This window comes from Garra rufa, chromosome 13 (genome assembly GCF_049309525.1).
Source record: "Garra rufa chromosome 13, GarRuf1.0, whole genome shotgun sequence".
Lineage (NCBI taxonomy): Eukaryota > Metazoa > Chordata > Actinopteri > Cypriniformes > Cyprinidae > Garra > Garra rufa.
In genome coordinates this window covers 8,104,238-8,118,248 of record NC_133373.1, presented here as the reverse complement: position 1 = coordinate 8,118,248, position 14,011 = coordinate 8,104,238, and the positions used below count along the sequence as shown (strand labels likewise).

Here is a 14,011-nt window from a genome sequence, read left to right as displayed (position 1 = left end):
TGTAATGGCTATTTCCAAACGCTGACCATGTGTGCTGAACACACAGACACACACACAATTCCTGGATTTAAAAAAAACAATTCAATTTTGTCATTTTGACAACCCACCCTCATTCAAAATGGGATGTGCGTTATCAGTGCTTTTGTTTTCTATAAAATAATCCCTAAACAAAATCATACTGGACCTCTTGTTTTGTTTTACTAGATTTCCCACAAATCAGATATGAGTCAGATGATTAATTATTATCATTATCAGCATTCACTGCATAGTCAACAACCAGGAGGTAGATTAGTTTTAGCAATCAAGATAGAAAAATAAAAGCTAACAGTCAAAACATAGGGTGTGCCTCTTCTTCCCTAGATCACATGATGCAACAGCTTTTCTGGAGCACACCAGCAGCAGTATATAAATGAAGCTGTGAAGGGCTCTCACAACTGAAAGCTTGAAGAAAGTACTGGGACACTTTTGAGCTGCCTTTAATTCTGGATAATGGCTTTTAGCAAAACGAGAAAAGGTAAGACAATATATAGCATGACACTGGGTTGTTCTGTTGACCGCACTCTTATAGCCTGGCTGTTTAGAGTCTTTTTAAAAATAGACATGAATTAAAACTTTTGTTGTGTTCCCCAAATGTATATGTCACACTTATATTTAGGAATTCACGAAATCGTATTGCTATGATCGGCGTCAGCACAATGACTTAAAAGTTGTGTGGACAACAGCCTTTTAACTCTGCTGTGACTGAAATGTGGCACATAAGAAAACAAACTACGGAGGCTAACTACGGAGGCTAAACGTTAAACGCCATGTAACCAGTTTATTTTAGTGGTTTGCATTTCACGCATTAAAATAGCATTTCCAAGCTTTCTCGCCGCCATGTCGTCATCATCATTGCCATAGCAACTAGAAAGAGAAAACGGGTTAACACCACTGATCTTAACACTTAAGACCGGTTACTTGCTTCAACACAAAATCGAATGGTATTTTTAACTGTGCTGCAGTTAAAACGTAAAGTCCAATGTGACTGCAAGATATTTTCAGGTCGGTACTCTGTATAGGAGTTCAGAGCCTCTGCCCCTTTGAGGTCCAACGGCAAAGTGTCCTTGCGGTCCGGTCTATGTGCCCCCGGTCCGCGATTTTGCCTTCCCAGCGCCATTTCGCCCACAGTAGGCAGTATAATGTACCGTCTGTCGAGCCAGCGGTATCCGTCAAATTGCCAAGGGAGAAGATAGGAACTTTGTTGGTGCCATAGCTTCGGGAAAAAGGGAAAGAAAAAAAAAAAAAACCCGATGTATTTGTATGGCAAACCGTTTTAACATTAAATCTATAACCCTGCTGAAAAAAACAGCTAATTCCAGCCTAGGCTGGTTGGCTGGTCTTAGCTGGTTTAAGCTGGAAGTGGCTGGTTTTAGCTGGTCTCCCAGGCTGGTCAGGCTGGTTTTAGCTGGTGGTTTCCCAGCCTGACCAGCTAAGACTAGCCTGACCAGCCTGGCTAGGCTAGAAAAATTGACAAAACCCCTCGGCAGCCTGCCGACCAGCTATGACCAGCTAAAACCAGGCTGGTTGACAAGTTAAAACCAGCCAACCAGCCTAGGCTGGGTTTAGCTGTTTTTTCACCAGTACTAGCAGGGTTCTAATTACGGGGGAGCTAAGGGGAGCTCGGCTCCCCTGAAAAGGACCTGGGCTCCCCTGAAAGCCTACTTTGAGACATTTAGGGGGAGCTCTAAAACACTTTCCATTTTTTGTGTCGCATATAGATTTTGATTTTCTGTACATTAAGGTTCCTGAAATAAATGAAGATATTAAAAATGTGTCAATGTTGTGTGTTTATTCGCTCATTACATTACTATTTCCGAACACTATTTTCCGCTGTCTCCTGCTGTGACCATCCATGCGTGGCGGCGCTGCACTGAAATTACTACGTTTACGTCACCACTTGAACTTCTCACTGAGTTGGTATTTGAATGTTAGCTTAACTTCAACACTTGGAACACTCTGTGGATACTAATAAGAATGTCAAAAAGAAAGCAGACAAACCTCAGTCAATTTGGATTTACAAAACAAACGAGTGATGACAGCGCACCAGCTACAACGACTAGCTTGCCGCCGCCGCATCTGTCAAACAAGGTGCTTGCGTTTTGAAGTAAACGGTTTACACTAAGGCTACGTTTACATTAATCCGGATACCTTTGAAAACTGAGTTTTCATTTTAAAACGCTCTCCGTCCACACTCGCGTTTCCAAGCGTTTTAAAAAAGTTTCTCATCCACACTGAAACGTAGGAAAACATTAAATTCGCCTTACTGCGCATTCGTAAAGCCTCCAAAATTATACAGACGTAATAAGTTTTCACGCAATTCTTCTGGCGGGATAATTTACGGAAATATCTCATCCACCACTGACGCGTCTATATCGCGCTCATTCATATTTTATCTGAAAAGCAGTTGTTGTTGTTTTGCAGTACAGCAACTGTGAGTAAATTTTCTGTCATCATTTTAGGACTGTAATTTGAAGAGTGTACAAGGTAAATCTTTTTAGCAGCAGTGTGACAGTGAATAGCACAGGCACAATTACTGGTGTAAACATAGATATCTATTGGTACAATATGTGTCACATTACTATAAATATGCGTCATCGTTTTCAAAAGCCTCCGTTTTCACAGTCCACACTACAACGTGAAAACGGCGTTTTCAAATTTTTCTACTTTGGCCGGAGTTTTTAGAAATAATCGTTTTCTGTGGTAAAAACGGGGTTTTCGTGTAAATGAAAGGTCAAACCGCAGGGAAATATCTGCGTCTTTCCTTCGTGTAAACGGGGCCTAAGTAAACAATAGGTTTACTGTAAACCTATTGTTTTAAGTGCCCGAACATGCACCAAAAGCGTTAAAGTCAGTCAGGGAGGATCGGAAAATAGGGCTCCCCCGAAAGCCACTTTGTAATTCGAACCCTGAGTACTAGTATATATTTACTTATCCCCGGTGGGAATAAAAACATCCCGCTAACCCGCTATAGTCCCGTTCTGAATCAAATGATTCGCGATACACGCTTTAAAGTCCCGTTTTGAATCAAATGATTCACCATAGACGCTTTGAATTCCCGTTTTGAATCAAATGATTTGCAATTCGATTGGAGCGCTTCGAAACAGTGAATCATTTTGTGATGCAGTGCTGTACTGATTCGAAGATTCAAAAATCTCCATTCTTTATTCGCTTTCTCTAATTAATTTATAAGTTGTTTGAAATGACATTATTACAATTATTAGGCCTAACAATGTTTTTATGAAATTGTGATCATGTTAGACAAAGTTTCCGTCGTATTAAAAACATTTAATGACATGACTATCATTATCTGGTACGCCTGAAAAGACAGGTATATATGCCGCGTTCTAGGCGACCCGTTACCCGTGTTTTTCCAACCTTCTACCCGTGAAAGTGCACCTGAACAGCAGTCAAACCCGTGACTTCCCACTTGTGAACTCCTACTAGATCGATGTACTCCCAGTTCCGCGCTCTGACGTCAAATAGCCTGTGAAACAACGACAGCCTTTACGAATGCGGTGTTTATGCAAGTGGTACACGGTGAAAAAATTGACTACGTTGCAATCAAATTAATAATAATATAATAATAATAATAAATGCGCTCAGGAAGTTTAGCGTGACTTGCCTGGAACGCTACAAACTCATGAGTCCTGGTTTGAAGTAATGATTTACAGGCTCAAAAACCTGCCTGGAACACAGCAATAATGTGCGTTGTTAAGAGATTAGGTTACTTAGGCTATAGCCTTATTGGAGTTTTGACAAACTCCGCCTATGGAGAGAGAAAAAAGTTTTCAAAAGCACCCCCCTCTGCTTTTTTCACAAATTGCTCCCTGGATACTCGTATCTTTTCCATTAAGTGACGTTACTAAAAGGCAACTTATTCATTAGCTACTAGTGCTTAAATAGATACTAGTAGGCCTACATATTCATTAGATACTAGGCTAGTTCTTATTATTAGATATTAGTACCTATTAAATAGATGGGCTTACTAGTACTTATTCATTAGATAAAAGTACTTATTTCAATAGTGACTACTAACTATTATATTGTAATTAGTAAATATTAATTTTTGCCATTAACTTCTGTGGGGATCTGTATTTGAGATGTCAGCTATTCAGTTTTGACTAGTATGTACTAGTATTTTTATGTACTAGTAGTTATTCATTAGATACTAGTACTTATCATGAGATAGATACTGTACTTTTTAGATACTGGTACTAATTTGTTAAATTCTAGTACCTATTAAATAGATACTACTTATTTAATAAATACTACTACTTTTAATAGTGACTAGAACTTATGTTATTGTTACTAGTAACGTTTTTGCCATTTACTTCTATGGGGATCTGTCATTAAGATCAGCTATTCAGTTTTGACTAGTATGTACTAGTATTTTATGTACTAGTAGTTATTCATTAGATACTAGTACTTATCATGAGATAGATACTGTACTTATTAGATACTGGTACTAATTTGTTAGATACTAGTACCTATTAAATAGATACTACTTATTTATTAAATACTACTACTTGTTTCAATAGTGACTAGTACTTATGTTATTGTTACTAGTAACGTTTTTGCCATTTACTTCTATGGGGATCTGTCATTAAGATCAGCTATTCAGATTTGACTAGTATGCACTAGTATTTCTATGTACTAGTAGATATTCATTAGGTACTAGTACTTATTTTTTAGATACTAGTGTAACACGGAGTCAGAGACATTCGGATCCATCTGCAAGGCTTTATTTAGAATCGTCAACAGGCCTGAATAATCACCAGAAAACAGGAACAACGTAGGTAATCCGGAAAACAGTTCAGTAAACAGGCAATGGTCGCAATGGCAGGAAGCAAGAATCGTAAACGAGGTACACAGTCCAGAGTCATACACAGGTAATCCAACACAGATATAAACGCTTAGAATTATGACCATTAGGAACGATAAGACTTCGCGAAGAACAAGAGAAAGTCCGCGCCTTATAAAGGCGATACCTGATGAGAGAATGAGCCACAGCTGTGATGGAAAAGTACTGGGTCCGTGAGGGAAAAGAGTCCGGGCGGAACTAATATTCGGGAGAAGGTTCCCGCTGTGTTCGGTCGGAAAGGGCCACAGAGGCGCTATTGGTGACAACTAGTACCTATTATTAGATACTAGTAGTAGATAATAGTATTTTTATTAGACATGCTTACCTATTAAATTAATACTAGTTCTTATTTATTACATAGTATTTATTCATTAGATACTAGTTATTATTAGATACTAGTTCTTATTCATTAGTTCTCATTTATTAGATAGTATTACTCATTCATTACATAGATACTGTAGAAAATACTTTTTGTTAATGCTTTTAAATTTGTGTTTTGGTTGTTCTGTGCTTATGAGAATACAGAATGTTCTGTGCTTAATGAAAAGACAAAGTGTACACTATGTAACAGAATCTGTTTAGTAAAATGTGTGCGTGTAGTTGCGAACTCTCTACATTTATGTCATTTCTGAGAAACCTTTGTTTACAGGCACGTAGGAGAAAAGAAGCCCTGCAAAAGTAGTAGCAATTTGAAGGTCACTTTAGACTAGACTTTTGGTCACTCTAAGAAGAAGAATGGGATGGGGCTGTATTTTCTTCTCTGTGCAGGAACGGGTTGGCGATAACAGGCCCTGATTGGAGGAGAATGGTTGAACGATATCAGGAGGAGAGGCCTGCAGAATCAAGAATATAAATGCATATTTTAGCTTTGTGAGACATTCCTGGACTGCCCAGAATGTCAGATTTGATATTGGCTGTTCTGGAATCCTGAGCTCAGCACTCTTTGATTTTACTATTAAATTGGCTTTAAACTTTGACGCGGACTCGAGCTGTTTTATTTAAAGGGCGAATAAACGAGCTGGGGGGGGAAGTAGGTATTTTTACAATACCGGCAAATTCCAACAATTGGAGGGGGCACCCGGATTCGCCCGAGACGAGGAATCAGAAACTGAAGGACATCTCCATTTCAACTCCTCTGCGCAGAGAAATAAATAACAGGTAAGCAGTTACCTTTTTCATAAAAAACTGCAGTTTGGCTACTACTAAATTGAAGAGTTGAATAGGAAGTGAATATCAGTTTTGCGTTTTGTATAAAATTGGGTAAACTCAAAGAGTAAGAAAGTGAAATAAGGTAAAGGATATCTAGTGATCTCAAATAAAGGAATTAAATTAGGAAATGAAAGAAAACTCCTAAAACAAAAGCTTTCCCGGTGAGGTTGAGTTTTCTCAAGGATTTCCAACAGATTAGAAAGGAGATAACAGAAAGGTCCTAAAAACGTTTCCCGGCGAGGTTGAGTTTTATTAGAAAACTCCTAAAAACGTTTCCCGGCGAGGTTGACTTTTCTTTAATTTTAAGGGTCTCCAATTAATAAAAAAAAGGAGGTATACAATAATAGGCTGTGTGCGAGGGCTGTGTGCAGGGTAATTGGGCAGCAGGAGACAAATTTAAGGCTGTGTGCAAGGAGGCGGTGTGTCCGGGGGTAATTGGGCAGTAGGATAGATTAAAATTTCTTAAGGACCTCCAAAATATTGGTAAATAAAGGTGAAAGAAACATCGTAAAACCCGACGGGGTCGAAGCCTAGTAAGGTTGATTTTCTCAAGGACCTCCTAAATTTGAGATCAAGTGCATGTGGCATATGCGTTGTGTGAAGTGAAACAAGTGTGTGTGTATGTGTGTAGTTTATATCAGGTGATTGTAGATACAGTTAACATATGATAGAGAATACATAAAGAGAACTGTAGCATTTGAATTAACTGGTACCGATTCACCACGACGCTGACGGGCGTTGGGGAACGGTCCAGTCTCCATCCTCTCTGCAGAGCATCTAAAACAAGGTAAGCAGTCACCTTTTTCATAAAAGTACTGCGAAATTGGAAATATTCAAAATTTTAAGGTTGAGAGTGGATTGAACACCAATGTAAAGGTAATTTTATACAAAAAGAATCAGATCAGTTTAAAAGGATATTGTAAAAGGTTAAAGGGTCATTGTCAAATCCTGGCAAGGTTAGGATTGACTTGACCAGGCTTGGTTAAAGTAATTTTATAAAAACTCATAAGAAATCCTGTAAAATCCCGGCGTGATTAACGTGTAAAAGTGTCTGTCTACTGAACGATCTCTGAAAGTGTGTGTGAGTGTGAACTACTCCGTATCTGGGAGGTTGGAGTGCTGCGCACCTTCTCTGGACCGTCACTTAAGTGTGACCTGGTAGGAACGGACGCAGCATTCTTACGGCTCAGAGAGGAGGGGGAAATTGATGAGCTCTGTGATAAAGGGACTGTATGAAAGAAAAGAAAATTTGAAAGTGAATGTATGAATGGAGAGATACTAATTAGCAGATGGTGTTAGAACTGATATTTCCTACTAGTAGAAAAAGAGTTAAGAACGTTCCTAGGTGGTGGGTGTGTAGACTATTAGGGCATAGAGAGGACTGTGAGAAGTGTGATCCATTAGAAGAAACATGAATAAATATTAGTAAATACTTTACCAGTATCAGGTTTCAATGAATGAATGTTAAAGTAAGTTAAAATAAATACAACAAACAATAAATAAATAAGTAAATAAATAGATAACTAAATAAAATACATATTGAGCAATTTCTGATTTATTTCATTTTGTTGCAAAGGCAACAGTTTAATATTTTTAATTAAGCCTTGTAAATTATTTTAATAAGCATTAGTTTTAATTAAAATATAATAACATGGGAAATGTTGTAACCCTTGATTAAAAAAAGAAACAGTCACAAGGGATGGCCCAAACAGAGCCAAAAGAGATTAAGGGAAGGCAAAAAGAATTATTAGGGTGTTGGTCACGCATGGCTAGCATAAGTGAAGGCATGAGTGACCACCCCTCAGCACAAAGAGCTGAATTGCGGGCGTTGATATGTGCTCTAAAAATGGCAATAGGCCAGAGGGTCAACATTTCTTATGACTCAACATATGCAGTATCAGCAGCACTTACTGAGCTGCCAGGGTGGGCAAGATGTGGTTTAGTAATGTCAACAGGGAAGCCGATTAAACATGCCCAAGAAGCCACTGAGCTATTGCAGGCCATACATTTTCATTGGCTATCAAAAAGTGTGTGAAGCACACACAGGGGGTGGGACTTTGTAGCGTTGGGTAATGCTGCAGCTACTGCAGCAGCTTGAGGGGCTGCTGGTTATACTGACAGTCAAATGCTTCCAACAACCAGTGACAAATTGACTTCTTTAGCTCCCGAAATTACTGTCCGATATGTAAAATTACAACAATTGACTGCGTCTCCTGAAGAACGCATATCCTGGTTAAACTTGGGAGCAGTGAGGGATGGGAAGGGAATTTGGAGGGGTCCAAATGGCAAACTGGTGCTGCCAGCTTCAACGGCGGTCTCGGTACTGTCAGAAGCTGACAGCATGTGCCACAGGGGAGAGAAAGACATGACAAAGCGTATGAATTTGACTTTGAAACAAAAATTGGCTGAAATATGTTCTGATACAGGGACGAATTGGCTTAATGTTATTTCAATTGGTTTGATGTCTGTACGTTGCACTATTAATAGCACAACTGGTCTAACACCTTTTGTGCTGTTAAAAGGGCGACAATTTCCTGGGCCTTGGGCCCCTTTCAGTAAGGAAGCTGGCCTGTTGCCACATGGGGACTACTATGACAAAGTAAGGGCGGTTATTAACATATTCTCTCCCCAGAACCCCACCTTTTCACAGGACTGGCAGCAGGTGACTGAGGCCCCCAGGATCAGTGGGTAAGACTAAACTTGATGAAACGAAAATGGCTGTCTCCTAGATGGTCTGAGCCCATGAAGGTCACTGCAAGGACCTCACATTGTGTTCGACTGGCAGGTAAAGGAAAAACTTGGTTTAACACATCTTGTGTGAGCTGTGATCCTCCTTCCAGGTCGATGCAGGCTACCAGAGTTGACCTGCGAGCAGGTCAAAGAGAGGGAGAACAGGAAGCAGAAAAGGACACAGCAGAAGAATCAGCTTAACCCTCAGAAGCCAACACAGGGACACAAAATTACTGTTCTAGAGAGGGTGGGAGATTTGCTAAAAATTAGCGAAGACATTCCAATTGCACATTGCATTAGCGCTGACTATGCACTAGGGGCAGGTGTAGCAAAGCAAATAAGAGACAAATATGGGGTAGAGCAGTTGCAGAAACATATTAGCACCCCAGGTCAGTGCATTCTAACCACACATGAAATAAAAAAAAATAATAATAATAAAAAAAAATTAATTAAGATATTTCATTTAGGTACTAAGTGGTGGTGCAGGGACCTGCCCACGTACAAACACTTAAGAGATAGCCTAGAAGAGCTCAAAGAGCTGTGCAAGAAAAACAAAGTACAGGTAAGGGCTATACCAAAACTAGGCTACAGGTTAGACTGATTGGACTACACAAAAGTCAAGGAAATAATTGAAAGTGTATTCGCAGACGGGGACATACAAATAATTGCACTGAGCAGAGATGGGTTTTAGGAGACCACTAATAGTGGGAGAGGGTGGACCAGGGATGTACCCTTTTAATGCAGATGGGACAACAACAAGAATATAAACCTTGGGGGCACTCAGATATGAACGCAGTTTTGCTGAAGTTTCCAGAACTACCTAAGGAAGAGACAGAAATAGACAAACTGAATACTCAATTGTTAAAGATGCAGATAGAAACCGAGAAAGACAAATCTAAAAAGAAAGGAAAGGAAGTGCAGCAAATGCCAGTGCAAGAGCAAACCAGCCAGAGTGCTCCCCCACCACAGTTTCTACAGCCTGCAGCACCACAGCCCTATTGGCAGACTGGTGTCAGTCAACAAAAGGATCCCTATGATCCATACACAGATTGGCCTCCCACCAACAGGGGCAGGGGATTAAAAAGGGGTATGAATATGAAAAATGATAAGGGAAGGGGTCTGTCTGCTCCACCATCGAGGGGTTGTTTCATTTGTGGAGACTTGAGTCACTGGAAGGGCGAATGCCCACGGAAGGGACAACCTCCTGCAGGGGGACGGGCTCCCTTCGGAGGAGGGGCTCCAAGGAGAGGGGGAGCTGTCCCAAATGCACTCTCATGGCCTGCCAACCAACAGGTGCCCGGTCAATGCCCAGTCTGGGACCAGGCAGGTGATGCAGAGTTTTACTGACGAGGCCCACAGAGAACCAGCAGGGGGGCAAAGGTTGAACACTACCTACAGGTGCTGAAAATAATAAGCCTATAACAGCCCTAGTGGACACTGGGGCTACTTTCTTCACTGTTACAGGGGGCACGCTGGAGGAAGAAACACTTTCATCTGACACAGTGAGAGTGCGAGGGTTCTCTGGGGAGTCAGAAAGGTGGCCACTAACTAAGCTTATTCTTGTACTCCACAGGTGCACCATCACCCTTGTTGGGGAGAGACATTTTAGTGAAATTGGGGGTAAGAATTTTTTGAAGTCCAGATGGGATCTAGATAAGATTTCCAGATGGAACAATTCATAATTGCTCCACTGGAGGGGGGCTGGTACAAGGGGACACAGGACAATGGGTTCTAGAAAAGGTGGTGGAAAAAGGGGCAGATATTTATTGGTTATTGCTAACTGCACCAGAAATGCCAGACGTTACTAAAATTGTACAAGAATGGACTTCATGGATGTCCTCAAAATTTTCACTGTCAGCCCCGGTTGATCCGTTGCATTGCACTGTATAATATGACAGGGAGGGAGATGAAATATATATGGAAGAATTTCAGAAAGAGGCAGGGATGAAAAATGCTAGGAGTGTATTAAAATGGACTTTTGAGGCAGAACAGGAATCTATAACACTAAAAACTGATTTGGCCAAACCTGCTGAACTGCAGACCCTAGATTATTCTGTAACATTCCATTTGGATGTCAGTGAGCAAGGGGCTAGTGTGAGTGGGGTACTGTTCAAAAAAAAAAAAAACAACACCAACAGTGCAGGGTTCTGTTGTATCTGAGCGCCCCTTTGGACCCAATTGAAAGAAAACAACCCCCTTGTGCGAGATTTGTGGGCCAGACAGGGTTGAAACATTTATAACATTGGGAATAGATGTGTCAGGGAAGGACCCATTAGGACTTATACGAATACTGGTAGAGAGCAAAAACGCCACAACTGCAGCCCCGGTGGTCAAGGATCTCACAAAACCAGGTAAAGTTATTAGAAGTACTGATTGTAGCACTCTCACCCCGCATGACAAAGTTACAATGGAAACAGGGTATAAAGAGACAAATTTATGAATTGATTGGTTACATGGGAGTGCAGCTGAATTGAAACTGAGTGGCTGAATGGCTTGTGATGCGGCTAGACCTAAACTTGACACAGAACCAGCTCCTCTGCATCCTGAAGACAAATGGGGTTATGAGTATATATTGAGCATGACAAAAATGGCAGAACCAAAGAACTGTTCTGAACTGAGCAAAATTTATCCTGTTACCACTAATACTACTTCTGTAGGGGCTGCACATAGGGTAAGGGAGGGAAATTATACCTGTTTCAATTTCACTTCCTCTAAAAACAATAAGCTGATAGTAGGGAACGTCAGAGTGTCATGGTGCAAGGTAATCCACCAGAGGGGGCAGGAAATGGTGGGGTCATGGGCTAGAGCAGGTCTGTATTGTGCATGTGGTACAGGTGTGATGATAGTTAGGCCAACAGAAATAACAGAAGGATTGTGCGCTATGGTGAGGATGGTTTTCCCTTTAACTTTGAATGGAAACAGGTGGAAGCAGGTTGAGAGCAATCTGGTTAGGAGAAAAGAGAACCTCCCCCGTACAAGATGCGTTTGCTGACAGATGAGGGTGCATATGATGGTGAGGATGAAGAAGTGTGATCTCTTTCAGAGATCAAGAGAGGGAATTGTAGAAAATACTTTTTGTTAATGCTTTTAAATTTGTGTTTTGGTTGTTCTGTGCTTATGAGAATACAGAATGTTCTGTGCTTAATGAAAAGACAAAGTGTACACTATGTAACAGAATCTGTTTAGTAAAATGTGTGCGTGTAGTTGCGAACTCTCTACATTTATGTCATTTCTGAGAAACCTTTGTTTACAGGCACGTAGGAGAAAAGAAGCCCTGCAAAAGTAGTAGCAATTTGAAGGTCACTTTAGACTAGACTTTTGGTCACTCTAAGAAGAAGAATGGGATGGGGCTGTATTTTCTTCTCTGTGCAGGAACGGGTTGGCGATAACAGGCCCTGATTGGAGGAGAATGGTTGAACGATATCAGGAGGAGAGGCCTGCAGAATCAAGAATATAAATGCATATTTTAGCTTTGTGAGACATTCCTGGACTGCCCAGAATGTCAGATTTGATATTGGCTGTTCTGGAATCCTGAGCTCAGCACTCTTTGATTTTACTATTAAATTGGCTTTAAACTTTGACGCGGACTCGAGCTGTTTTATTTAAAGGGCGAATAAACGAGCTGGGGGGGGAAGTAGGTATTTTTACAATACCGGCAAATTCCAACAATACTAGCACACATTTAATAAATACTAGGACTTACTTGAAATGTTACTAGCAAGAGTTTTTATTTTACTAGTGAAATGTTTAATTTAACTCTACTGTGGCCATTTGGACTAGTCATAACATAAGATGAGTAAAAAAGCAGATCTGACTAGTAAGATAAGAACAGTTACTACTAGTAATCACAAAAGATAGTGTCTAATAAATAAATACTTGTACATATTGAATATCTACTATTATAAAACGGTTAGTTCCATTCATCAATTCTGATTGGTCAGCAGCTGTGTCGTATTCATGATACAGCACTGCTATAACCGCTTCACTCAACGGTTTTGTGTATCATTGAACCCCCTTAGCAACCACCCTTAGCAACGTAAACACAGCTGCAGCAGTTAGGGACTACTTTTTACAGCGGAAGGCAGTTAATGATTTTACTTTATGAAAACGTACAACTTAATATATAAATTAATATATATTTTTGATTTTAATATTTTTATTGTGTGGTAACGGTTTTATAAAAACAATAAGGTACTTGAGGCCGTGCTGTATCATGAATAAATCACGGCTGAAGGGTTTGCAGGCACTCCGCTTCGCGCCGTGCCTAACAACGCCCTTCAGCCGTGATTTATTCACGATACAGCACGGCCTCTCGTACCTTATTGTTTAAGTATCTATTAAACAGGTACTAGACTCTTAATAAATACCAGTATCTAATAAATAAGTATTAGTTCTAATTTTAACAAATAAAGTATACTTAAATACTAGTCACTACTGGAATAATACTGATATCTAATAAATAAGAACTAGCATCTAACGAACAGTGGTGGAAAGAGTACTGAAAATTTATACTCAATTACAAAGTACTGTTACATTGCTGAAATTGTACTCAATTACAAGTAAAAGTACTGGTGTTAAAAAAGTAATTAAGTAAAAGTACACAATTACTCTTCATAAAACTACTCAGAGTACTAATTACTTTTTAGCTGGTTATTGAATTATCCATAATTGCTGAATCAGACAAGATCCAGACAAAAAGCACACGCTATACAAATTAAATTATAGGTTAATCACCCTATATATTTTCCATTCATTACATACAATAAGCAGAAAAAAACAGTATGCCTTACTAATATATATATATATATATATATATATATATATATATATATATATATATATATATTTAAGATATAAAACAAGTACACAGTAAGCAATGCAATAAGACAAATAAACAAATTAGGAATTAATTAATACAGTCTGTATTACAATGACAATAGATTTGCATTTTTTTAGATTGCATTTTTTCACAAAAAATCCGATTTACGATTTAAATAGATTTTCCCCCCCTAAGACATTTAGCATGTAAAGAAACCCCCAGCTTTTCCACAACATATGGACACCATATATTTTGCAATATACATTGCAACTGCATCAGTGATCGCTTTCCACCAGTCCCCATTCTTATTATACTGGAAACAGTAAATGTTTGTAAGACAAATAAATATGCGG

At 39.6% G+C, this 14,011-nt stretch overlaps 1 protein-coding gene across 1 annotated transcript in view; it reads left to right on the top strand.

Annotated features, from left to right (window-relative positions):
- The first annotated feature begins 391 nt into the window (after positions 1 to 391).
- The window catches only part of LOC141283584 (tumor necrosis factor alpha-induced protein 2-like), a 29,178-nt gene continuing 15,558 nt past the window's right edge, over positions 392 to 14,011 (top strand). Inside the window, exon 1 of the mRNA XM_073816882.1 lies at positions 392 to 514. Coding sequence (XP_073672983.1) covers positions 490 to 514 — 25 coding nt within the window. The 5' untranslated portion in view covers positions 392 to 489. The remainder of the gene's footprint in view (positions 515 to 14,011) is intronic.